The sequence below is a fragment of the Diabrotica virgifera genome, chromosome 7, assembly GCF_917563875.1.
Source record: "Diabrotica virgifera virgifera chromosome 7, PGI_DIABVI_V3a".
Taxonomy (NCBI): Eukaryota; Metazoa; Arthropoda; class Insecta; order Coleoptera; family Chrysomelidae; genus Diabrotica; species Diabrotica virgifera.
Genome location: NC_065449.1, coordinates 254482331 through 254507163, shown reverse-complemented (window position 1 = coordinate 254507163; position 24833 = coordinate 254482331). Strand labels below are relative to the sequence as shown.

At 33.2% G+C, this 24833-nt stretch overlaps 1 protein-coding gene across 1 annotated transcript in view; it reads left to right on the top strand.

Annotated features, from left to right (window-relative positions):
- Window positions 1–1553: 1553 nt before the first annotated feature.
- LOC114330383 (homeobox protein B-H1) overlaps window positions 1554–24833 on the top strand; it is a 172665-nt gene continuing 149385 nt past the window's right edge. The window contains exon 1 of the mRNA XM_028279725.2: window positions 1554–2011. Coding sequence (XP_028135526.1) covers window positions 1789–2011 — 223 coding nt within the window. The 5' untranslated portion in view covers window positions 1554–1788. The remainder of the gene's footprint in view (window positions 2012–24833) is intronic.

Here is a 24833-nt window from a genome sequence, read left to right as displayed (position 1 = left end):
GTCCAGGGATAATTTGTGGGGATTTTTTGTCCGGGGATTATTTGTCCTAGCTTCAATAACGCACGGGTAAAGAACCCTGGACTCAACTGTATATAGGTACCTCCCAAAGTGCCACGCACCATTTCTTTAATAAAAAAATTAAGCTTTAACTTAAATTTACAAATATTTAAGTAGGTACTATTAACATTGATTATAGACACGGATCCGTGTCTATAATCAATGCTATTATCTAATATTACCCTTTATTAGATACCGATTAATTTTTTTTACTTTTGAAATAGGTTACAAAGCTAAAAAATATTTGTTTAGGTATTTTTAGAACCTGCGTTTGAGTTATTCATCATTAATTAAATATTATGTCTTTTTTAGGTAAATGCCTATTTATAATACTTACTAATGAAGTAAAAACCTCACGTGTAGGTAGATGGTATATAATTTATTAAAAAAATTTTTCTAAAATGATCCAAAATGGATAAATCACACAAACGTTTTCGGACCAATCAGTCCATCATCAGGTGGTAGAAACTTTAGATCCAAAGTAGTTGGAACTAGCTACATATTTACTAGTCAAGTCTGTCAGTTTGAAGCCAAGATGAAGACCACTCTGTAATACCGCTGCATTTTAATTTCTTGTGACATCGACTTATTGTCGATATTTTTGTAGCCGAAATGGCATAATTATTATAATATTAAGGTCTTTTGACCTAAATATGTAGCTAGTTCCAACTACTTTGGATCTAAAGTTTCTACCACCTGATGATGGACTGATTGGTCCGAAAACGTTTGTGTGATTTTATCCATTTTGGATCATTTTAGAAAAAAAATTTTAATAAATTATATACCATCTACCTACACGTGAGGTTTTTACTTCATTAGTAAGTTTTTTATTATGGTATACAGCCAATGAGAGGAATCTTTTCCTTTTTATAATGTTTACCTAAACCTAATATTTCCCAATTCATCGCCACCACTGAGGTTAATCGATTAAATACTGGTCAAATAAGAGCAATATTGTTCTCACTTTCGTACCAACTCAGATGCTGAACTTTTCTCATTTTTATTATTTTATAGAAAATATTTTAATATTCTTCGACATCCCATATCTACACTTAATTTTAATTAATCTGTGTTGATACATCCCTAATTTGTATATCAAAACAAAGTGCTAGGATTAAATAGGAAATAAATAGCATCATAATGAATTTATTAAAACAGGAAAACAGCGCTAACAGCATAACACAAAACTAATAGAATAGAACAGCACAATAACACAGCTTATTTCTCTTCTCCTCCAGCTTCATTATGTAACCAATGAAAAGACCTTAAAGCATAAAACTGTTTTCCTAAATACTCAATCTAACAAAATCCCTTTCAAAGTCCTGCCCATAAAATAAATACACCAAGACGACATCCAACCGCCTAGCGCACCGATTGGTCGACCAATTAGGACTTCTCACCCTTCCATTGGCGTGGCGGAGGTGGAGGGGATGGGAGCGTAAGTGGGAGAGACAACATGGCTGATTTACTGTCGGGGTATTCACTGAATCAAACGCTTAGGTTAGTTTAGCAGTTACACTTCTTTGGGAGAGTGGATGTAGCGCTGTGCAAGAACACCTGTTGTTGTTAACATTCCTTCCTCTACTAACGTCATTAACAGTGATAGTGAATGCGCCGGTGAACGTACGAACTTGATAATTGACGATTTTTTTTTCAAAAATAGTGCTCAAAATTTTTTCCACGGATTTTATTGCATTCAAAGTGTTGGGTGTCGGAGAAAAAGTGCTTGGCATGACAGTACAGGACGATCCGAAGGTCATGCCTCAGACAGCAGCTACTAGATCTCGATTTATGATAACGGACATCTTGAGTGGACCTGCTGATGGGGCTGCGATTATCAGGGGGAGATCTCCGAGTCCCGGTCCCAGGGACCTCTCTCTGCATTCGAATCCCATACACGATAGTGATACGGATAGCTCTGGACATCCTGATAACTCTAGTATTTGTTCGAACGGTAAGTCTGTCTATCTTTTAAGGACGCTATATCGGCACAACTATAAATTAATTATTTATTTTATAAAATACAGCGAATTGTAACTTTTGAACTTCAAATTTTCGATTAATAAGATCACTAACATTTTTTTAATTAATGTTACATTTGTTGGAGATAATATCTATCTACACATTGTAAAGATTATGCCTGGATCCCGCGTACCAAAAAAGAGTTTATTAATAGCAAGCTGAAAATTTTTTAATGACTTAACGGTGTCTAGTCGGCAATTTTTGATGTAGGGGAACACTAGAACAGTGGAAGTTTTAATTGTGGAACAGGTTGAAGGTTTCGAACGTCAGACTACGAAAACGTCCCATGTATTTTGTCGGACAGAACTTCCAATTGATTTGTTTTTGTGACCCTTTCATTAACCCTCGCAGGACCAACCTTTTAGTAGAAACAGCGAGGGTCAAGGAGGGTCAATAAATGTCCACACATAAATTAATCAAAAACGTGCTTCTTTATTTAAACTATTTTAAAAATAACACTTTTATATTATTCCTAGACGTTAATGGAACAGTTAAAAGATACGAATTTATTTACTTATTATTTATTTAGAATTCATTTACCAGAAGTCTTCGGCTTTAGTGCAATTGGCATCATCGTAGGATACATAAACATTTTTGACTTCTTACTGTGCTTACCGCATACATATGAGGAGCTTTTTTACAAAAGTGCATAAATCCACTTTTCAAAAATTTTCAGGAGACGCAAAACTTGCTGCAGCTGTTGTACTGAAATTTGGAAATTTCAGAGAACATAATGAATTGAGGTTAGATTTATAGAAAAAAACGTTAATTTAAAGTTAAAGTTTTGTATAAAAAAAGTGAACATGGGGTAAAGATTTTTGAGTAGATTAATTAAGTTTTGTGGTAGAAACGTGATGTTTAGGCTCATTTTAAATGGGAAATATTGCCATTTGACACATGAGAGTTAGTTATACATAAGATGTAGGGCAGACCAAATTCTCGAATATAATAAAAAAAAAACTTTGCCAGAAATGGATTAATGCAGTTTTGTAAAAAAGCTCCTCATATGTACTTGCATTTTGAACAAACTATGGTTGGGTTTTCCCACTTATTGGCCTTTTTTCTTTTAGATTTTGCTAATTTGACACATGAATGATATCGTCCCTTTCCATTTTTAGATGGTGTTAGGTATTCAAGGGGATATATTTATTTATATATTTATAATCCACTGTCAAGTTTTTATAAAAGTATGAGGAAACGAATTAAATTATAGAAATGCTAATTATGCCATCTAATAGGGCAGTAGTACGCCGACAACTACTAATTATTTGAGATTTTTAGGAACAAAGGTTTTAAGAAAATCAGATGTAATGCAATGCTGTGGATACTTTTTAACCCTCCTTGGTCCTTCCAGGGTTAAACTCTCATGCAAAATCAGACTGTTATTTACCACCATGATAATTCCTTCATTTTACATGTTCTACCTGTCGGACTTATTAAAACGCCCAACATATTTGTCGGACAAGCATTTTTTACTATAGGTACCTATTATCTAAAGTTTGTTATTGAATAAACTTAAAAACAACCTGCTAATTTTCACAATCATAAACTTGTCAGGATGACACGTTCCACAATTCAAACTTCCCCTGTTCCAATGTTCCCATACATCAAAGTTTGTCCGACTAGACGTAGACACCGCTAAGCAATGAACAAATTTTCAGCTTACTATTAATCAACATTTTTTTGGTACGCCGGATTCAGGCCTAGATGACTTTTCTAAAAAACTAAGAAAATTAGAAAAAAATCTATAATATCGAAGCTGGAATCCACAAATGGATTTTTTTGGATCCGCAATGAATAAAATTGCTGGAATAAAATTGATACAGGAAAGAAAAATCGAGATATTATCTATTGATATGTGAAAAACGTGCTCGAATTGTGAAAATAAGTGATACAGATGTGTACAGATAACTGTTTTAACATAACAAAACAAGATATATAGGTAATGAACCGATTACTATAGAAAGAGTATAGATCCCTCAATATTCTTTGAGCTCTTTTGATCCATTTAACGCGGTGGATTACTCGGCATAGGTATATCCATTTGTATTTCTCAAAGGTTACTATGTTTTCTTGCTTTGCCTACTATCTTTTTATTGTTCTGAAGCAATTTTCTTATGAAATCAATCATGCATTTTAGTATTTTTGGAGGGAATAAGCCACAATTTTTCTTTAAAATTAATTTATTTGACGTTTTGATATCCACTTCGGAAGTTGTTGAAGACAATTCCGAAATAGAAATTGAAACGTCAAATGAACTTAATTCTAAAGTAAAAAAATTGTGGCTTATTCCCACCAAAAATACTAAAGTACTACCTTTTCCCACACTCTCCAGTCCTGAATAATTTCTTTCACTTGCAATTTTCATATCTGATATTAAGTATATCCTCTTAGTACCTACTTAGGTGGTATTTCCATCTTATTTTTGGTCTTCCTATGGGTCTGTTTATTACTTGTTTCCAGTTTGTTACCTTCCTAATAAGTGCATCTTCTTCTCTTCTTTATGTGTCTAAACCATCTCAATCTTTTATATCGGATAATAAGTGCAGACCCTGTGGTAAAAGATCAGAAGTAGGCAGAGTGTTAAAGACAGTGTTTTTTGAGATAGATACTAGATAGTGTAGTAGAAAATCAATAGGCTGTCACAGAAAAGGTGGAAGGATGATGTTGAAAGGAATTTATCTAAGATTAGGGTTGGAGTACAACAATGGGAGATGGAAGCGCAACATCGTAGAAGATAGAGAGCTATAGTGAATGCGGCGAAGCCAGTCAAGAACAAGTTTTTTTGTATTTTTCTTTAGGGCTCTGTATTCTTCTCATAGTTCTTCTTTCAGTTATTCTTAGTTTTTCGTCGTCTCTTGGTATAATACATTACTTCCGCACAATATGCTATCACCGGTCTAATTACTGCTCTATATATTATTGTCTTTGTTTTTTGCTCACGTGTGTGGCTTTAAGTAGACGGTGATATTTCCAATAGACCCGGTTTTACGCTTAATACTTTCGATTATTTCTGCATTTTTATTTTTACCGTCCAAGTATTTAAAGTAATCGGCCCTCTGGCGCTCTGGCCCCTGGAAGTATTTTGTTTTATTCTGATTGATTATTGGTTCCCTGTTTTTTTGCTTCGCCTATGAACATCAATAGTGTTTATTTTAGTTCTTGTTTGTCACGCGGTGCCAATGCTTGATCAACCGCATATCATTATGATTCGTATCGAACTTCAGCTCTATGTCTTTTATAATAGGTAAGTAATTCATCGAGATTCTAGTCAATCTTATTAACTTTGCTGTTATCTGGTATTTCCATCCTTTTTATTTCTTATAATTGTTGCCTGTATGTATATACTCTAGAAGTTATTCGGCAACAACACAAGATATTCCGTTAGAAAAAAATTTATTTTGAAAACTGCTTCATTTATTTTTCTCCTACATACTAAAATAGTTATTTATGCAACAGTTCGTGAAGTATGCTTTTTGCGAACGCACGCGATATTTTGAGCACGAGCGACAACCGAGCGAGTGCTATAAATCACGTAAGTTCGCAAAAAGTACTTCACGCACAGTTTCATACAATATTTTTTTATCTACGAGAAACAAATAAAAAAACTGTAACTCTTCGTCACTGCAATTCATTTCTATTCTACAGTTTTTAGAACTTTGACATTTAAAAATCCTAACTACTTTCAAACCACAAAACTGTCAAAAAGTCATTGCTCATATTGTCATCACCATAACAACGCGAAAGTTAAGGATATTTGATTATATGAAAGTGTGCCAAAAACCTATTGAAAATATGCGAAAAAGTAAATCCCATTTAAAATACATTGTTACTTCACGCACACTTTAAACCCTTCACGCACTGCTATCTATAATAACAGTTTTCACAAACTAAAAATTTATACATAATATGACATAGAGTTGATAAAATTATAAATAATTACTATTTTTGGGTCTAAAATGATTTGTACATCCATAAATTACTTTTGTTATTCTCACAAGAATCGAAAATAGGTAAATTTTGTAACTTTTGAAATACGAGTGCCTTCTTGTTCACTTAAATACTTATAACTTACCTTTCTACTGTTTATTGTGTACTATCATCCATAAGCATATATTTTTTAATATTGTTCTTAAGCTCTTTTTTTGTAGCATCTTAATACAATCTACTATTTTTGTTGCAAATAAACCTAAATTTTACTTTAAATTTAAGTTTATTTAACTTTTCGATTTCAATTTCGGAAATCGTTATCAAAATACAAAACATTAATGTACCTATATATTTTTTCTTTCCTGGTTTATTTTCGGACTAATTTTTCGGGTTTTTGTAGGAGTTATCCTCCTTGAAATTTTTTTGAAACTCCTTTTTTTCTGTTGTTATTATTAAAGCTAACCCATACACTTATGATAATGTTTAAAAATTGTTTCTATTGTTTATATCTTGCATCCTCTAATTGTTAGTTTTAGTGTTGGATTAAACAGTTTTTTGTTGTTTCTAACGTTATATTTACTAATTAGATGATAGATATCTGGCCTTGTATTGTACAGGTTGTGTATTATTTTAAATATTTTAAAATTTTCTTAAATATTGGTAATCTTCCTAGATGTTTGCACTTTTAACATGTCTTTTTACTACTAATCTGTCTTCTATATTTTTAACTTCTTACTTTTATCTCCAATTACGGCACCTACATCCTACTTTATCAATAATTTTGTTATGTAATTTTTAAATACTTTGTCCTGATTCTGTAAACATAATCCTGCTTGTGAAAAATTTTTGCAAGCTCGTTCTATATCATTTTCCCTTTGATTTCCTCGACAATACATACAAAGATATATTAAATGTAGCCTTATCATAGCTCTTTATTTACCCTGAATTCCGTATAGAAGGTTTTACTATTTTTACAAAACAGTAATACACAACTAACTGAATGCCTTTATTTAGAACAAATAATCACAAAATGTAAAGAAAAACTAGAAAACTAGCTTTTTCAGCATTCTTCGATAAAATCAAAGACATAATATCAAACAAATAAGATATGCACTTCAAAAATTTTCACATTGATGATTTTGATGTTAAACACTGATTATAAATATGTATTAATACTTATTATTATATAAGTTATAAGATTATGAAGTATAGATATAGATAAGAGATAATGAGATATAAGTTATGAAACAACTTTTTGCATTTTTTATAAAGCTTTAGTTTTCTCTTTGAAATAAAAAAGATTAAGTATAAAATATAGATAATATTTATGAATACATATTTATTAAATGAACGCAGGACAACAAGTTAAACTTAAATTTAATACGTACCTAGTAGAAATAAAAATACGGATCATATTTTTCTGGGTAGGTTAGGTTCTTCTTCTTTTTCTTCAGCCTGTTTGCATCCACCCCTGGACAAAGGCCTCCCCTTTTATATATGTGCATCTTATTTTATTTACTGGACTACATAATATAGCGTCGAGCGTCGTCACCATCTTTCATATACCTACTTTGGCACAATACAAAATATGACATTTGGCGCCTAATAAAAATATGAAAAAGTATGTGTATATGTAGGTACACACAAAAAATGTAGAATGCTACTTGCATTACAGTTTCTAAATAAACCCACATATCCACCTTCTTTATATCTGAACCAAGGCTAAATTTATATTCAAATAAAAATAATATTGCCATTTACAACAAGCAACTAATTGGTAATATGTTTTTGTATGAAGGATAAATAAATCATTTAAATACTTGTGTATACTATTAATTTTTTGTTGTTTGTATTGTTAAGCTAGTGAGAGATTTACACTAGTTAAATATTTTAATGATATGACATATTTTGTGAGTGTGTAACTATTTTTATTTCTTATCTCATAGAAACAAATAGGAAAGTGTACCTATAAGGGGGGATTGATTGGTCTTTAGGAATACAACACTTTATAACAACAAAAACGGACAGTGATATGATTTAGACACGTAAAGAAGACATAAAATGGATCGAAAATCTTATTTTAGTGGGTGCTACTACCTATAAAGAAGGAAGAATGGATTATAAATAAGGAATACATACATACATACATAATCCTTCCTCTTCTACAGTTAAGTGTTGATGAAAGTGCATCTAGCTTTGGATGAATTTTCTCCATCATTTTCTGTTCTTCACAGTTTGTGTTGCTTTCCGCCAAGGTTTAACCTTATTTTGTAATATATCCGCTATGTCGCTACTCTACCTAATATTGGTCTACCCCTTCTGTTTTTCTCTATTGTTTTAGCTTCCTACATTATTTTCATTAGCCTGTTTCTGTCCATCCGTCTTATATGACCTAATCATGTTAATTTTTTCTCCTTTATTGTATCAACAAACAACGTTTTACTTTTAAGTATATTTCTTGTTTCTTCATTTCTGAGTCTGTATATCCTTCTTGTTCCTATCTTTCTTCTGAGATCTTTCATCTCTGCTGCTTGTATCCTACTCTGGTCTTTTTGCATAAACTTCAGTTTTCTGTTTCGTTTGTCAACGTTGGCCTGTATATTGTTTCATATATTGTTACCTTCGTTTTGCTTGATATTTATTTGTTGTTGAGGAATCCTCTATTCAGCGCTTGGAATAGTTTTCTTATTCTCTCTAGTCTGTTTTTGATGTCGTCCTCGGTGCTTACTCTGTTATTTATTACTGTTCCCAAGCAAGCACCTATTTGCATACGTTTATTTCCTTTTATTTTTTATTGATCTATCATCGCTTCGATTAGATCTTCCGTGCCTTTTTCCTTGTTATTTTCATCACCTTTGTTGGCTATTTATTTACATTTAGGTTTTGTTTGCTTCGAAGTTATAATTATAGTAATGTTTTCTTTCCTTTTCCCCTATATAGTTCAAGATTTATGGACTAACTTCATCGCTCCCGCTTTCCCAGTATTTAACTTTCCTATTGCTTCACTTCCTCTAGTTTTTCTTGCTGTATAGCTTCTATTTCCCCAGTATTTTTCTCTGCTCCACCAAATACGTTGTTTTCATTTTCCTTTGCTTTTCCTATTTCTCCGTTCAATAGTTGTTTGAAATGTTTTTTCCATACTTCTATTTTTTTTTCTCTGAATTTGTCCCAGCTTTTCTTTTTCTCTTTTTTGACTACTTCTTTAACTGTTATTCTCTAGATTTTTAACTTTTTATTCCACAATATCTTGAATCAGTGAACAGGTGGCAGCAAAATGTTTTTGCTGTCAATTTTTTTGTGCTTAAAAGAGCAATGATCTCTCTTTTCGTGCATTTAATGGATCTGTAGGTTGTTAATAAATCACTTAATCCTTTAAACATCCAGTTTTCTCGAAATCAAACTTTCTCTATACCAAACTTGTGGGTATTAACGATAATACTGACAAAAAGGTTTAACTTAATCACGCGTGAATAGAAACACAAACACAAGCGATAATGTCCCTCATAAAAATTGCCCATTATACAGGGTGTAACAAAAATACAGGTCATGAATTAAACCACATATTCTGGGATCAAAAATAGTTCGATTCAACCTAACTTACCTTAGTACAAATATGCCTACAAAAAAAGTTATAGCCCTTTGAAGTTACAAAATGAAAATTGATTTTTTCCAATATATCGAAAACTATTACAGATCTTTTATTGAAAATGGCCATGTGGCATTCTTATGGCAGGAACATCTTAAAAACAAAATAATAGTAAAATTTGTGCACCCTATAAAAATTGTATGGGGGTTTTGTTCCCTTAAACCACCCCCCAAACTTTTATTTACGCTCCAATTAAATTATTGTTGTGGTACCATTAGTTAAACACAATATTTTTAAAACTTTTTTGCCTCTTAGTATTTTTTTGATAAACCAGTTTTAATCGAGTTGCGGCTTCTTTTTTAATATATTTACATAAAAATTGTATGGGGGTTTTGTGCCTTTAAGTCCCCCAAATGTTTGTGTACGTTCCAATTAAACTATTATTGCGGTACCATTAGTTAAATACAACGTTTTTAAAACTTTTTTGCCTCTTAGTCTTTTTTCGATAAGACACCTCTTATCGAGATATGGCTTCTTTTCTAATATAGTTCAAAATATATCTCAAACTAATAAATTTATAAATAAATTTTCATATTACTACCAGGTCTCTTGTCAGTATACAAATAGGTGGATTTGACAAATATTCAAAATATCTCGATAAAAACTAGCTTTTCGAAAAAGTACTAAGAGGAAAAAAGTTTTAAAAATACTGTGTTTAGCTAATGGTGCCACAATAATAATTTAATTGGAACGTACGCAAAAGTTTGGGGGGGATCAAGGGAACAAAACCCCCATAAAATTTTTATGGAGTTCACAAATTTCAGTATAATTTCTTTTTAAGATGTTTCTGCCATAAGAATACCACATGTCCATTTTCATTAAAAAATCTGTAATAGTTTTCGATAGGTATATCGGAAAAAATCGATTTTCATTTTGTAACTTCAAAGGGCTATAACTTTCTTTGTATGCATATTTGTACTAAGGTAAGTTAGGTTCATTCGAACTATCTTTGGTCCCAGAATAGGTGATTTAATTTATGATCTGTATTTTTGTTACACCCTGTATAAATAAATGTCAAATTTAACTTTCATTTGAGAAAATTAATTTAGAAAAATAAAAAGCAATGTTTGAGCTGATCCTGTGAACGCTTCCTGGCTTCCTGTATTTATAAGTATAATGCTTCCTTTGATTTGAACAAATCATAGGAAGTCCAGTAACATAATAATAAGCTGATGACCGAGAGACAGAAGAAAGTTAGAACACATAACTAGACAAATTGAAAAGAAGCAGCGCAAAGAGGCTTAACAATAAATGAAGAGAAAATTAAATACCTACATGAAAATAGGGAGAGAAAATAAAGATACAGAGGAGTGAAATACAAAAATCTGGAATTTTAATTTTGAAATAGTCAGTAATTTTCAATACCTATCAGTCACAATTTAATCACAAACATGAAAGAAATAAAGAGATTACTTATTAACAGAATACAAACGGGCCATAGAGTGTAATAAATACAAAAGTACTTTGACAAACAAAAAAATCGGCAGAGATACGAAAATCAGAGTATACAGAATAGCAATTCGAAAAGTGGTGACATGTGGGGCAGAAACCATGAGCCTAGCAAGGAGGGAAGAAAAAAAAATTAAAAATATTTGAGAGGCAAATGCTAAAAAGGATTATTTATTAAAAAAAAACAGTGCAAGGAGATTATGAAAAGCTTCTGAATTTAGAAAAAAAAAACCTTTTAGTGAAAACTACAAAAACCCAGCGACTACAGTGGTATGAATACTTAAGAAGAATGGGAAAATAAAAAGATGTAAGGAAAGTTACAATGTGAAACAAGGGCTAAAGGAAGGCCAAAAAGTAGATGGAAGACCATGTATTTTAGGACATAAATAATTGAAAGTGCAACGATGGAGACAAAAAATACAGGACCGAGATGTATGGAGGAAAATAACAGAGGACGCTAAGAGGAACCCTAGATTAGACTAGTCAACGAGATGAGAAAGAATGTGTAGAGCTGCCCTAACTCCGCACGGAGTGTATAGCCTGTATGCTGTATGTTAACGATAATATTAACAAAAAAGTTTTAACTTAATCACGCGTGAATAGAAACACAAAGACAACCGATAATGACCCTCATAAAAATCGTCCATTATATAAATAAACGCCAAATTTAACTTTCATTTGAGAAATTAATGAATTTAGAAAAAAAGCGATGTTTGAACTGATCCAGTGAACGCTTCCTCTATTTATATAATGCTTGCGTGATTTGAACAAAGCAAAGGAAGTCCAGATTCTGCATTTTCAACGTATAAATTGTATAATACAATCAACATTTTATGGTCCGCGTGCGATCATTTCCACGTTTTATATGTTCCAATTATATTTTTAATAGTCAAATTGGTTATAGTGAATACACCGATTTTAATTAACTACACTGTAAAAAACGTCTCTATATCATTGATAAATTCAGGATATCAGATTTCTATGACTGCAGATCCCTTCGCAAAGCGATAATATTCTACAATGGGTAAGAGATTATAAAACGATAGGACACAAGTAGGTAGGTATATACTACAAGAACGTCTAATCTAAATCAACCATATTTTAAGTTAACAACTAACAAGACAGAACAAATAACTGTGTTTATAAAATGCCGTATGAATGTCTGTCAGAGCCTGTTGACCGGCTCTCTTTACCGCATTTACACTCAGTCCTGTTGGACAGGGAATTGGGCAGGGAAGTGGGCAGCGTGAATGTGTAAATATAGCTCACTCGCGTTGCCGCTGCTCATGCTACTGCCATTGCACGGCGCTCCCCAAAAAGTCGGTTTTCGGGAACGAAGTCAAAGGACTGGCAGCACGAGTGCGAGTGAATATTCACATTCAACTACACTCTCTCTCACTTACCGCCGGCAAAGTGGCAAGTGAGTAAGTAAGCATGACGATGCTGTCGTCACATTCCATTCTTGAGAGTCGATCGTTGAGTTGTGAGGACATTGGCGAGGAACTGATGCGAACACCTCACTCGCGTCGATATCGTATTTCGGGCAATATTTCCGGCAGCGGCAGCAGCAATGACAATGGCTGAGTATAAATCCGGCATGTAGTTCAAGCCACTACCGAATTCAAACCATTCCCTTAAGTTCTTAACCTTCCGTTACTCCAATTTTTTGTGATCGAATACTCGCGCACGGTGCAGAAGACCGGGTCCAAAAATATGGGTCAGCAATATTTAAAAAAAAAATTCAAAATTGTGTACAATTATATTATTTGATGAATATATTGTAACAAAATAATTATTGACCTACCCTCGTATACCAGCTCCCGCCTCCGCACAGACAGAACACTATCGATGTTTCGAGATACGCCGATGCAGCGCCGATGACGTGCAAGCGGTCACATGGACATAGCTGGAGATATATAGATATTTCTGGAATATCTGTATCGCATATATAAATAGGACATATTTGTAAATAGAGTTAGTCTTAAGCTAAAGTTTGTAAAGTAAACTTGTATAAATAAAAAAAATAAAGTCGTATATAAATTACGAACCGCTAGTTTTATTGTAATTAGGAGTAATTACACAAATCACGCTACAGTGGTGTTAACGGTGTGGAGTGTAAATAAATGAAAAGTGAAAAAAAAAAGACTTTTGAACTTTATTCGTCGAGAATAATCGGAGTGCGTTAATTGTTCGGTATTCGGAGAGACTTTTAAAAGACTTTTGAACTTTATTCGTCGTTAATAATTGAAGTGCGTTGATTGTTCGGTATTCGGAAAGACTTAGACATTTTGAAAAGTACGTGTGTGCCGACCAAAGATGTTGCTACAAGAACTGACCATAAAACAGCTCCGTGAACAATTAGAAGAGTACGAATTAGACAGCAGTGGGTGCAAGATAGTCCTACAAGCACGACTCAAGGATGTCCTCACGAAGAACGGAGATGACCCAGAGACGTTCCACTTCCAGTCAGCAGAGCAAGTAATCTTATCGAAATTAAAAACTGTTTCTGAAACGATCGATGAAACTTCTAGAAAAAACAACGAAAAACTTGAAGAAGTTAGTAGAAAAAGCGACGATAAATTCGAAAATGTTGCTAAAAGATTCGACGAGACTTCTCAAAAGATTGATGAAACTAGTAGAAAAAGCGACGAGAAATTCGAAAATGTTGCTAAAAGATTCGATGAGACTTCTCAAATAATTAAAGAGGTCTGTAGGCAAAACAACGAAAAACTAGAAGAAGTTTGTAAACAGAACAACGAGAAATTTGAAGAAGTTTCTAGAACATTCGATAAGATGCAGAAAAGTGTAGAGACCGTAGAAGAAAAGATCAAACAGCTAGAGAGCAGGATAACCGATACAAAAGTACAACCATCAGTTAATGCAGCAGCGTTAGATCCTTTAGTGAAAGATGAACTACCGAGAGACGAAACGTCGCATAATATGAGATTCAAATTACCACCATTTGATGGAAAGTCCTCTTGGTCCATATACCTTAAACAATTTGAAGCTATTGCGACCGCCAATCATTGGACCGAACAAGAAAAGGCTGTTTCCTTGACTGCTGCTTTACGAGGTGATGCTGCAGATATATTAAGGTCAATTCCCAAGGGTCAAGAAAATTGTTACCAGACCTTGTTCACTCGTCTAGAAAAACGCTATGGAGATGCCCATCTACAACAAGTATACAAAGCACAACTGCGAAGTAGAAGTCAACGAGCAAGTGAGAATCTGCAAGAATTTGAAGCAGATGTGGCTCGTGTGGTGCGGTTGGCTTATCCAGAGGTGCCAGACAGCGTTTTAGAAGAAATTGCAGTAGATACCTTCGTCAATGGGCTGAAAGATAATGAACTACAGAAAGCTTTACGACTAGCAAGACCGAAAGTTTTAGATGAAGCACTTGCTATTGCATTGGAACACGAAGCAGCTAGCCAAGCTTCACGAAACAATCGAGTAATAACCGTGGAAAAAGGCGATAAGAGAATAGATGAACGTTTGGTGGAAATGGTACGGAGGGTGATTCGTGACACGATGCCGAAGAGACGCATGAAGAGGGCTGGAAGAGTTGGTTCAAATACAGATGCTTCCTCGATACGGCCATGCAGTGAAAGTTGTAATCACCGGCTTAAACTAGATGAACAGCTTTGCCCTGTGAGACGAACTACCGTCGTTAATGAGCAATGGCAGCCACAACAGTTACAAGAAGCCCAAGAAGACGATCCATGTATAAAAAGAGTATTGGATTGGATGCGTCGAGGTGAGAGACCTAGTTGGCAAAACATTAGTGCATGTAGTCCGGAAGTCAAGGCCTACTGGAGCCAATGGAATTGCCTGATACTAAAAGATGATCTTCTGTACAGAACCTTTGAGAACGATGATGGTACAGAATCTAAGCTTCAGTTAATTGTACCTAAAAGTAAAGTGTCAGAAGTATTGCGTCAGTTGCATGACGGTACATCAGGTGGACACTTTGGTATTACGAAGACTCTGCAAAAGGTTCGAGAACGGTTCTATTGGGTGAACTGTAAAGATGATGTAAGAAGATGGTGCCGGAAATGTGAACTGTGTGCATCCGGTAATGGTCCAGTTGGTAAAAAGAGAGCACCCATGAGACAGTACAATGTTGGAAGTCCTATGGAAAGAGTAGCAATCGACATTGCAGGTCCATTTCCAGAAACCGATGCTGGAAATAAATACATTCTGGTAGCCATGGACTATTTTACGAAATGGACCGAGGCCTATGCATTACCGAATCAAGAAGCTGCTACCGTTGCAGAGGTACTTGTTAAAGAATTCTTTAGCCGATTTGGTGTTCCCTTGGAGATCCACTCCGACCAAGGGCGAAACTTTGAGTCAGCTCTTTTCCAAAACGTTTGTAAATTGATTGGTGCCAATAAGACCAGAACAACACCCCTGCATCCTCAATCAGATGGGATGGTCGAGAGGATGAACCGAACGATGGGTAAACACTTGTCCAAAGTTGTATCTGAACATCAGCGAGATTGGGACCAACACATTTATTTATTCCTGATGGCCTACCGCTCGGCCGTAAATGAAACTACAGGTCAAACACCAACCTGCCTGATGTTGGGTCGTGAAGTTCGCTTGCCCTGCGACCTAGAGTTTGGCTGCAGACCTTCCGAGGAATATGTTGCAGGCGAAGAATACGTAGACCGCCTGAAGTTACGAATGAACAACATTCATGAACTTGCCCGACAACACATCCAGATAGCCAGTGACAGAATGAAAGATCAATATGATTCTCGCTGCAAGAATGAAAGCTTCGAAGTAGGTGATCTTGTCTGGCTTTATAATCCACAACGTCGTCGAGGCCTGTGTCCTAAACTGCAAAGACAATGGGAAGGTCCGTATGAAGTTAAGAAGAAAATAAATGACGTAATATACAGAATTAAGAAGTTACCAAACGGTAAACCAAAAGTTATTCACATAAATCGTCTTGCACCATATGCTGGCTCAAATGAAACAGAGGAAGCCCGAGTCCTCCAACAGGAGATGAAAGATGCACCACAGCCAAGTTTTAAGGAATTTATGTCAAATTACGCAGAAAGAAAGAGTGCTAGATTCGGCGTGACCACAGAAGTTCAGCAAGATCTGTTTGGTGTTCCAGAAAACGTCTCTCTAGCCCACTGTGTTGCACAAGACCTCGAGATGACTAAAGGAATCTCGTCCGTATTCAATAGAAAGTTCGGCCGCCTGGACGAGTTAAGGAATCAACAACCTAAAATTGGAAGAGTATTGCGATTGGAAGATGGTCCTCGATCTTTGCTGTATATAGTGACCAGGAAGTCTTATACGGACACGCCAAGCTACGAGAACATATGGCGTGCTCTAACTAATTTGAAGAAAATGGTCTGTAATTATGACATCAAAGATTTGGCTTTACCAAAAATTGGCCATGCAGTAGAAAATCTGGATTGGAAGATTGTGAGAAGCATGCTGGAAGTGATCTTCAGAGAAACTGGCGTACGGATTACTGTGTGTTGCATGAACCCGAAGATGTCATACCCTTCAAAGACAGTAGACTGTTACTTCTTTTCTAGGGGTGTATGCAGAGCTGGAGAATCCTGTAGATTCCGCCATCCTGGGCCATCTAGAGTTGCTGATCGGGACGCTCAGATCTTAAGAGGGGAGCAGTGTAACAAAATAATTATTGACCTACCCTCGTATACCAGCTCCCGCCTCCGCACAGACAGAACACTATCGATGTTTCGAGATACGCCGATGCAGCGCCGATGACGTGCAAGCGGTCACATGGACATAGCTGGAGATATATAGATATTTCTGGAATATCTGTATCGCATATATAAATAGGACATATTTGTAAATAGAGTTAGTCTTAAGCTAAAGTTTGTAAAGTAAACTTGTATAAATAAAAAAAATAAAGTCGTATATAAATTACGAACCGCTAGTTTTATTGTAATTAGGAGTAATTACAGTAAATAACCGCTACAATATGATATGATCATATAATTTTGTAGATATGTGTTTGTGTCAACATTATATTACTTTAATCAAAAGTAACTTTGTTCATCATCTTCATACGTTTCCTCGTCAGTCGACACTTTCTTAAATAATTATCTTATAAACATATCTTAAATTACCTTACTAATTAAGACTGTCTATAGTATTTTTACTAAAAAAGTGATATTACGTAGGTCAAAATTTTTGACGTAAGAGAACTGTCAAAACATTAGAATGTGACTTTTCATTATTGCCATGTTTATAAAATAATATCGCTTTTGTAGTAAAAATACTACCTATATGTCTGATTTAAACACAAAAATTTGTGCACAAACACTCGCACCCGGTGTACCGCACCGTGTTGCCTAATAATAAAAGTACAATACTCTTTTTCACACTGCACGTGAACTTCACCCACAGTTGACTGACGACAGAAGAGGTATATGCAGCAGAAATTCAAAATCTCCACTACAATCAAAGTTACAGAAAATTATTTACTCGGCCGGTCTCATACACCATGTGCGAGTAACGGAGGGTTAAGCAAGGATATTCTTCGTCTTTCCATATTTCGCTTTTCTCGAATTTTGCCTTCTATACATTGTAATAATGAGTATTTTTGTTTTGCCTCTCATTACATATTGTAAATACTAAAGTTTTCGTCTTGTGCTAGTTACCTTTCTTTGAATGCATGATCCTCGTGGAATTCTGTAACACCAAAATTCAAAGGCGGCCAACTTATTTATATGCATTTGTTTTAAGTGTCCACGCTTTCAAGTCATAAAGAAGAGTAGAGCATAGATACGTAACACCGAAACATCCTTAAGCATGGTTCTATCCTTGCCTGAATGATGCACTTGCTATTTCAATATCTGTCTTAATTTCTTCGGTTTGGTCTACATTTGATGTTATCCATGTTCCATGTATTTGTAGGTATCCACACTCTCTTATCTTAATCTTAAATAATCAATTGGATCTTTGTATCTGCTCATTTAGTCATGATAATATATTTAGTTATCTTTAAATTCATCTTCAGGCGATAATTATGACAGCATCCATTAAGGCGTTGCATTACGTTCTGTAAATCATTGTTTTTATCTGTCATTATTATACTCTGGACTAATTAGCAAAATTCATGGAAAAGTTATTTACCAGCAATTTTATTGCTGGAATCGAATTATAAGATCCTATATATAGTCCGTCCTTTAACGGTAAAATATTGCAAAATCTCTAAATTTTAAAGAACCGCTTGGATTGACATGAAATTTGGCATACACATAGCTAACAAGTCAAAGAAAAAAAGTGATATTGTGCCGATTTGTGCTTTTGCCCTGGGGGTGGTTTTCACCCACTCTTGGGGGTGAAAAAATATTCGTCCAAAGAAAGTCAGGAAATGGATAAACTGGCTAATTTTAAGTAACTTTTGTTCTATAGAGTTTTTTCACTAAGTCAATACTTTTAGAGTTATTTGGCAGTGAATATGTTCATTTTTCAACAAAATAACCACGCTTTTAGACGGTTTTTCGCAAATAACTAAAATAGTAAGTATTTTGTTGAAAAAACATTCTTAGCAAAAATATAGCCTGTAAAAATTTAAAAAAAAAATGGTGTATATATCACGTCTCTACACTTAGTAGAAGCAGAGTTATAGCTAATGAAATATAGGTTCATATTCGTCAAATTCCAAATGGAATATTTTAACTTGAAATAACCAAAAATGAAGCACATTTCGGGGAAAACTCATTACAACTTATTTAAAGTGTTTAAAAAAAGTTTCATTTTTGTTTTATAAAAAATTCTAGCATCAAAATTAAACAAGTTACGTTCAAGATAAAGTTAGTCCCTTTTGGTTTTGGTAAAAAATCGAGAAAGTCACCCCCTAATTAGTATCTTCAATGAACTTAATCGTTACGACTTCACAAGTTTCTTGACTCGTGTATATATTGTTTATATGATCTGTAAGTTTCATCGGTTTAAAGTCCTTATTTTTGAAAGGGCTGTAGTTAAAAGGGGTTGAACGAGTCACTGATCAGTATGCAAATTTCGAAACATCAAATCTTAATCAATTTTTGTCTAACAGAAAAACAAAAAAATACATGATATTCAGAAAAGCAAATCTGACTTTTTTTTGTTTTTCGAGATTTTTGGTAGCTCTAACAATTTTTAAGTTATTTTGAAAAAAAAGCATATTTTTCAAAATTTAAATTTTAAAAAATTTTATTTTGAAACCAAATTTTTTCAAAAATAAGCACTTTGAATCGATGAAACTTAGAGATCATATAAACACAACATAAGTAAAATAATTTGTGGAGCGGTAACGAATAATTTCATTTAAGTTGCTAATTAGGGGGTGGTCTTCCCGATTTTTTTTTTGCAAAAACAAAAGGGACCAACTTTATTTTGAGCGTAACTTGCTCAAATTTAATGCTAGAGACTTTTTGTAAGAACAGAAATAAAGCTTTTTTTAAACACTTTAAAAAAGTTATAATGGATTTTCCCCAAAAAGTGCTTAATTTTTTGGATATTTCACGAGGTCCAGAGACCTAACGCGTACACCATTTTTTTTACTTTTTTATAAGATATATTTTTGCTAAGAACGTTTTTTTCGACAAAATACTTACTTTTTGAGTTATTTGAGAAAAACCGTCTAAAAATGTGGTTATTTTGTTGAAAAATGAACATATTCACTCGCAAATAACTCGGAAAGTGTTGACTTGGCGAAAAAGCTCTATAGAACAAAAGTTACTTAAAATTAGTCAGTTTACAAATTTCCGGACTTATTTTGGACATATATTTTTTCACCCCCAAGAGGGGGTGAAAGTCACCCCCAGGGCAAAAGCACACATCGGCACAATATCACTTTTTTCTTTGACATGTAAGCTATAAGTATGCCAAATTTCATGTCAATCCAAGCGGTTCTTTAAAATTTAGAGCAAAAACCGTGAAAGAATGGACCAATATTAATAATATAGGTATGAAAAGTCCGCAGATAGTGTGCTACTTTTTTATAAACAAAATAGCCCCGACAAATCGTATTTTTTTCAATTATTGCTCTATAACTCCAAAGATTTTAACTTTACAACAAAAACACCCAAATAAAAATTCACCGCAATTAAATTCTGCATAGAGATATGTTTTTCCCGATTTGTTCCGACAAAAATTTTCCTCGGAAAATGCGGGTTTTTCCAACAAAATCTCTAATTTTCAAATAAAGTTTTAGGTAAGTAATTATTAATCAATAATTAAATTACTTAGTGATATCAAAGCTTTCTTGATATATATTGTAAGTCCAGAAACCGGTGAAAATTAAACGAATATTTTACCAACAATTCAATTGTTAATTAACAATTTACGATCGCAATAATAACCAAAATAATCATGATACATTGATCAAACTTATAAAGATTATAAAGATGAGATGCTTATTTAATATTTTATCGACAAAATATTAATTTTTCGTTTTTTGCATAATCTTTAAATTTTGAAAAAAAAATAGTTATATACGTTGGTCTAATTAGTAAAGTACAAAGAAAGGTTATTTACCAGCAATTTTATTGCTGGAATCGAATATTATGATCCTATATTTTAATAATATAGGTATGCAAAGTCCGCAGATAGTGTGCTACTTTTTTATTAACAAAATGGAGCCCCCAAATCGTGTTTTTTTCAATTATTGGTCTATAACTCCGAAGATTTTAACTTTACACCAAAAACACTTGATTAAAAATTCACCCCAATTTAATTCTACATAGAGGCATGTTTTTCCCGATTTCCGACGAAAATTTTCCTCGGAAAATGTGGGTTTTCTCAACAAAATCTCGAATTTTCAAATAAATTTTTTGGGCAAGTAATTAGTTATCAATAATTAAATAACTTGGTGAAATAAAAGCTTTCTTAGTATAGATTATAACTGCAGAAGCCGGTGAAAATTAAACGAATATTTTAGCAACAATTCAATTGTTAATTAACAATTTACAGTCGCAATAACAACCAAAATAATCATGAGACATTGATCAAACTTAGAAAGAGTATAAAGATGTGATGCTTATTTATTATTTTGTCAACAAAATATAAATTTTTCATTTTTTTGCATAATCTTTAAATGTTAAAAAAATAGTTATAAACAAATTAACATTTCTCAGAAATTGTTTATTATATTATAATTTTAAAAAATACTTAAAATGCGTATTTCAAAGGTCTTGAAAATAAATGCTTTAAAAAATTTTTCCAACCATTTGCAAAAAAGTTATGAAATAGCAAAGTAAACATACGATCACTCCGTTGTTTATAATTTATTTTAATTTTTTCAAAGCTTAAAAGTGAGTTTATGGTACAAACTAATTACTCTCAAAAAATATCAAACATTAGTTCAATGGTTATATTTTAATCAAAGATTAAAAATGTTTTTTTTTGTAATTTTTACCGCGAAAGTAGGCTTGATACAGATCCGGAGACGGGTTATAATACATAATTTTATTTATTAACTACTGTACATCGCGCGGCGTTCGTCGCTTCGAGTGAAAATTTTAGCTACGATACTGTATTATTCTACTTTCGCGCGTGTAAATTACAAAAAAATATATTTATAATCTTTAATAAAAATATAACCATTAAACTGATAATCAATATTTTTTGTAATTAATTAGCTTGTACTTTAAACTCACTTTTACTCTTTGAAAAAATTTAAAAAAATTATAAACAACGTAGTAATCGTATGTTTATTTTGCTGTTTCAAACCTTTTTTGCAAATGGTTGCAAAAAAGTTCTAAAGCATTCATTTTCAATATCTTTGAAATACGCATTTTACCTATTTTTTTTAAATTAGAATATATAAAAACTTTCTGAAAAACGGTAATTTGTTTATAACTATTTTTTTAAACATTATTCAAAAAAATTAAAAATTTATATTTTGTCGACAAAATATTAAATAGGCATCCCATCTTTATAAAATTTCAAAGTTTGATCAGTGTATCACAATTATTTTGGTTATTATTGCGACCGTAAATTATTAATTAACAATTGAATTGTTGCTAAACTATTCGTTTAATTTTCACCGGCTTCTGGAATTATAATCTAAACCAAGAAAGCTTTTATGTCACCGAGTTATTTAATTATTGGTAGATAATTACTTATCTAAATCTTTATTTGAAATTTAAAGATTTTGTTGGGAAAACCCGCATTTTCCGAGGAAAATTTTCGTCGGAGCAGATCGGGAAAAACATGTCTTTATGAAGAATTTAATTTTGGTGAATTTTTATTAGGGTGTTTTTGGTGTAAAGTTAAAATGTTCGGAGTTATGGAGCAAAAATTGAAAAACACGATTTGGGGGCACCATTTTGTTAATAAAAAAAGTAGCACACTATCTGCGGATTTTGCATATCTATATTATTAATATACATATATAATCATAAGCTTCGATTTCAGCAATAAAATTGCTGGTAAATAGCTTTTCCCAAATATGGCCTATTCTCGGATAATCAGCCCAGACTATTATTGTATTGTCTGCAAAACGGAAGTTTTTCAAAATTTATCCATTGATAACACGGTAGATATTGAATAATAGGGGGCACAGCACGCAACCCTGGCCGACTCCTCTCTTCATTCTGATATCTCTGGTGTTCTGGTTGTAAAATCTTACTTTGGCAGTTAAATTTCAATATACATTAGATACAATTTTCATATCATGACTGTCACTATTTTTGCTTTTTAATGTACATATCTACAATCTTTTTATGAAGAACCTTATCAAATGCCTTTTCAAAGTCTACAAAACGTCAGCATATATCCTGATTCATATTCATACATTCCTGAGCCAACACATTTATGCCGAACAATACATATTTTGTGCCCATAGCATTTCTAAAGCCAAATTGTGTGTCGCTAATTTCATATTCAAGAGTTTTAACATAAGTTAAAAAATTTGTTTGTTTATTTTGCTGTAACCAAAAATGGAAGGAAAAATAGATGGTCGCAGAGGCGTAGGCAGAATCGCAATGCCATGGCTTAGCAGCATCAAAGCTTGAACCGGAATAAATGTTCAACAATTTTCGAGTGGCACAAAATAGGGAAGATGCAGTGATCAGAAACCTCTATAAGAAGATAACAAGCATTTAACGAATACTTAAAATATCTTCAATAAGGTTCATTAAGACATTTTTCAAAACACGTTGGAAAAGGCATTCTACGAAGTTTAGTGACAAGGCTAAAAAAGGCTCAGAACGATAATACTTACATGCTTCTGAGAAATTTCCCGTAGATATTCTAAGGAGATTTATTCCTTTGGAACTCTAAAAACGTGGTCTCATAAGGAGCTTCTCTTCTTCTTAATGGTGCCGTGCACCTATAGCGCGTATACGACAAGACATTTGCTTGCGACCTACTCCCCTCTTGTGTTTCTTTGGATAGTCAGGAATTGAGGGATTTCATATTTTTTCCCTCTCAAGATATCCAATTTTTCGTACCTTGGTCAAGTTGTGATGGATGTCAAAGAGCTATTAAATAACTAAAACTTCATTTTCTAATCGATCCTCTAAGATTCCTTGTTCATGCATTTGTTATTTGTTATCATTTGTTGTTAATTGTTATTTATTTATTCCCACTACGTTTTACAAAATTAGAACTTGTAAAATAAGTACATTTTTAGTTTTGTATTTCTATCTTTTTGCAATTAATGACAAGACCTCCTGACGCGTCCTTTTAAAATGTAGGCTACGATGATTCCATCACTTTGAAAGTCAAATGCCCAAAAGTTATCGCCTTGTTATTAACGTCAGTAAATACAGCATTAAAAATTTAGTTTTTTAACTATAACGACTACATTTTAAACACCCGAAAAAATAACTAGCTAAAATAATAATAAAAATGCTAAACAGCGTGCGATAGCACCTAATTCTAAAACACTTACTTCTATATTATATTCAGCTAAAGGAAACCAATAATAATAAATTCCTTCAAATAGTGTCTCTAATATATGCACAGACGTTTGTTATGTAAAATTCCACCTGATTATGATGATTTACGGCCCCGATTTATTCAATTAGCGTTGTTTTATTTTATGGACTTGAGTTACGAAATTGTTCTATTTAAAATAAATAGGCCTGGCTCCCGCATACCAAAAAAATATTAATAGCAAGTTGAAACATTGTTAATAGCTTAACGGTGTCTAGTCGGACAAACTTTGATGTACGGGAACACTGGAACAGGGGAAGTTTTAATTGTATGGAACAGGTTACAGGTTACAGGTTTTGAACGTCAGACTACGAAAACGTCCCATGTATTTAGTCGGACAGAACTTCCAATTTATTTGTTACCCTTTCATTGCCTCTCGTTACCCTCTCATGCAAAAATTAGACTACTATTTATCACCAACATAATTCCTGTCATTGGACATGTTCTACGAATCCTTCTTATTAAAATGACATATTTGTCGAACAAACATTATTTCATATATTAATATAAAGTTTGCTATTAAATAAACTTAAAAATAACCTGCTAGTTTTCACAATCATAAACTTGTCAGGATGACAAATTCCACAATTAAAATCACGTTGCACAATTAAAACTTCCCCTGTTCCAGTGTTCCCGTATATCAAATTTTGTCCGACTAGACACCGTTAAGCTATTAAGTAACAAATTTTTATCTTGCTATTAATAAACTTTTTTTGGTACGCGGGATCCAAGCCTAAAATAAAGTGTAGAAATTCAAATTAGCCACCAAGCAACTGCTTAAGTTACCCGGTAATGAGTACTGTGG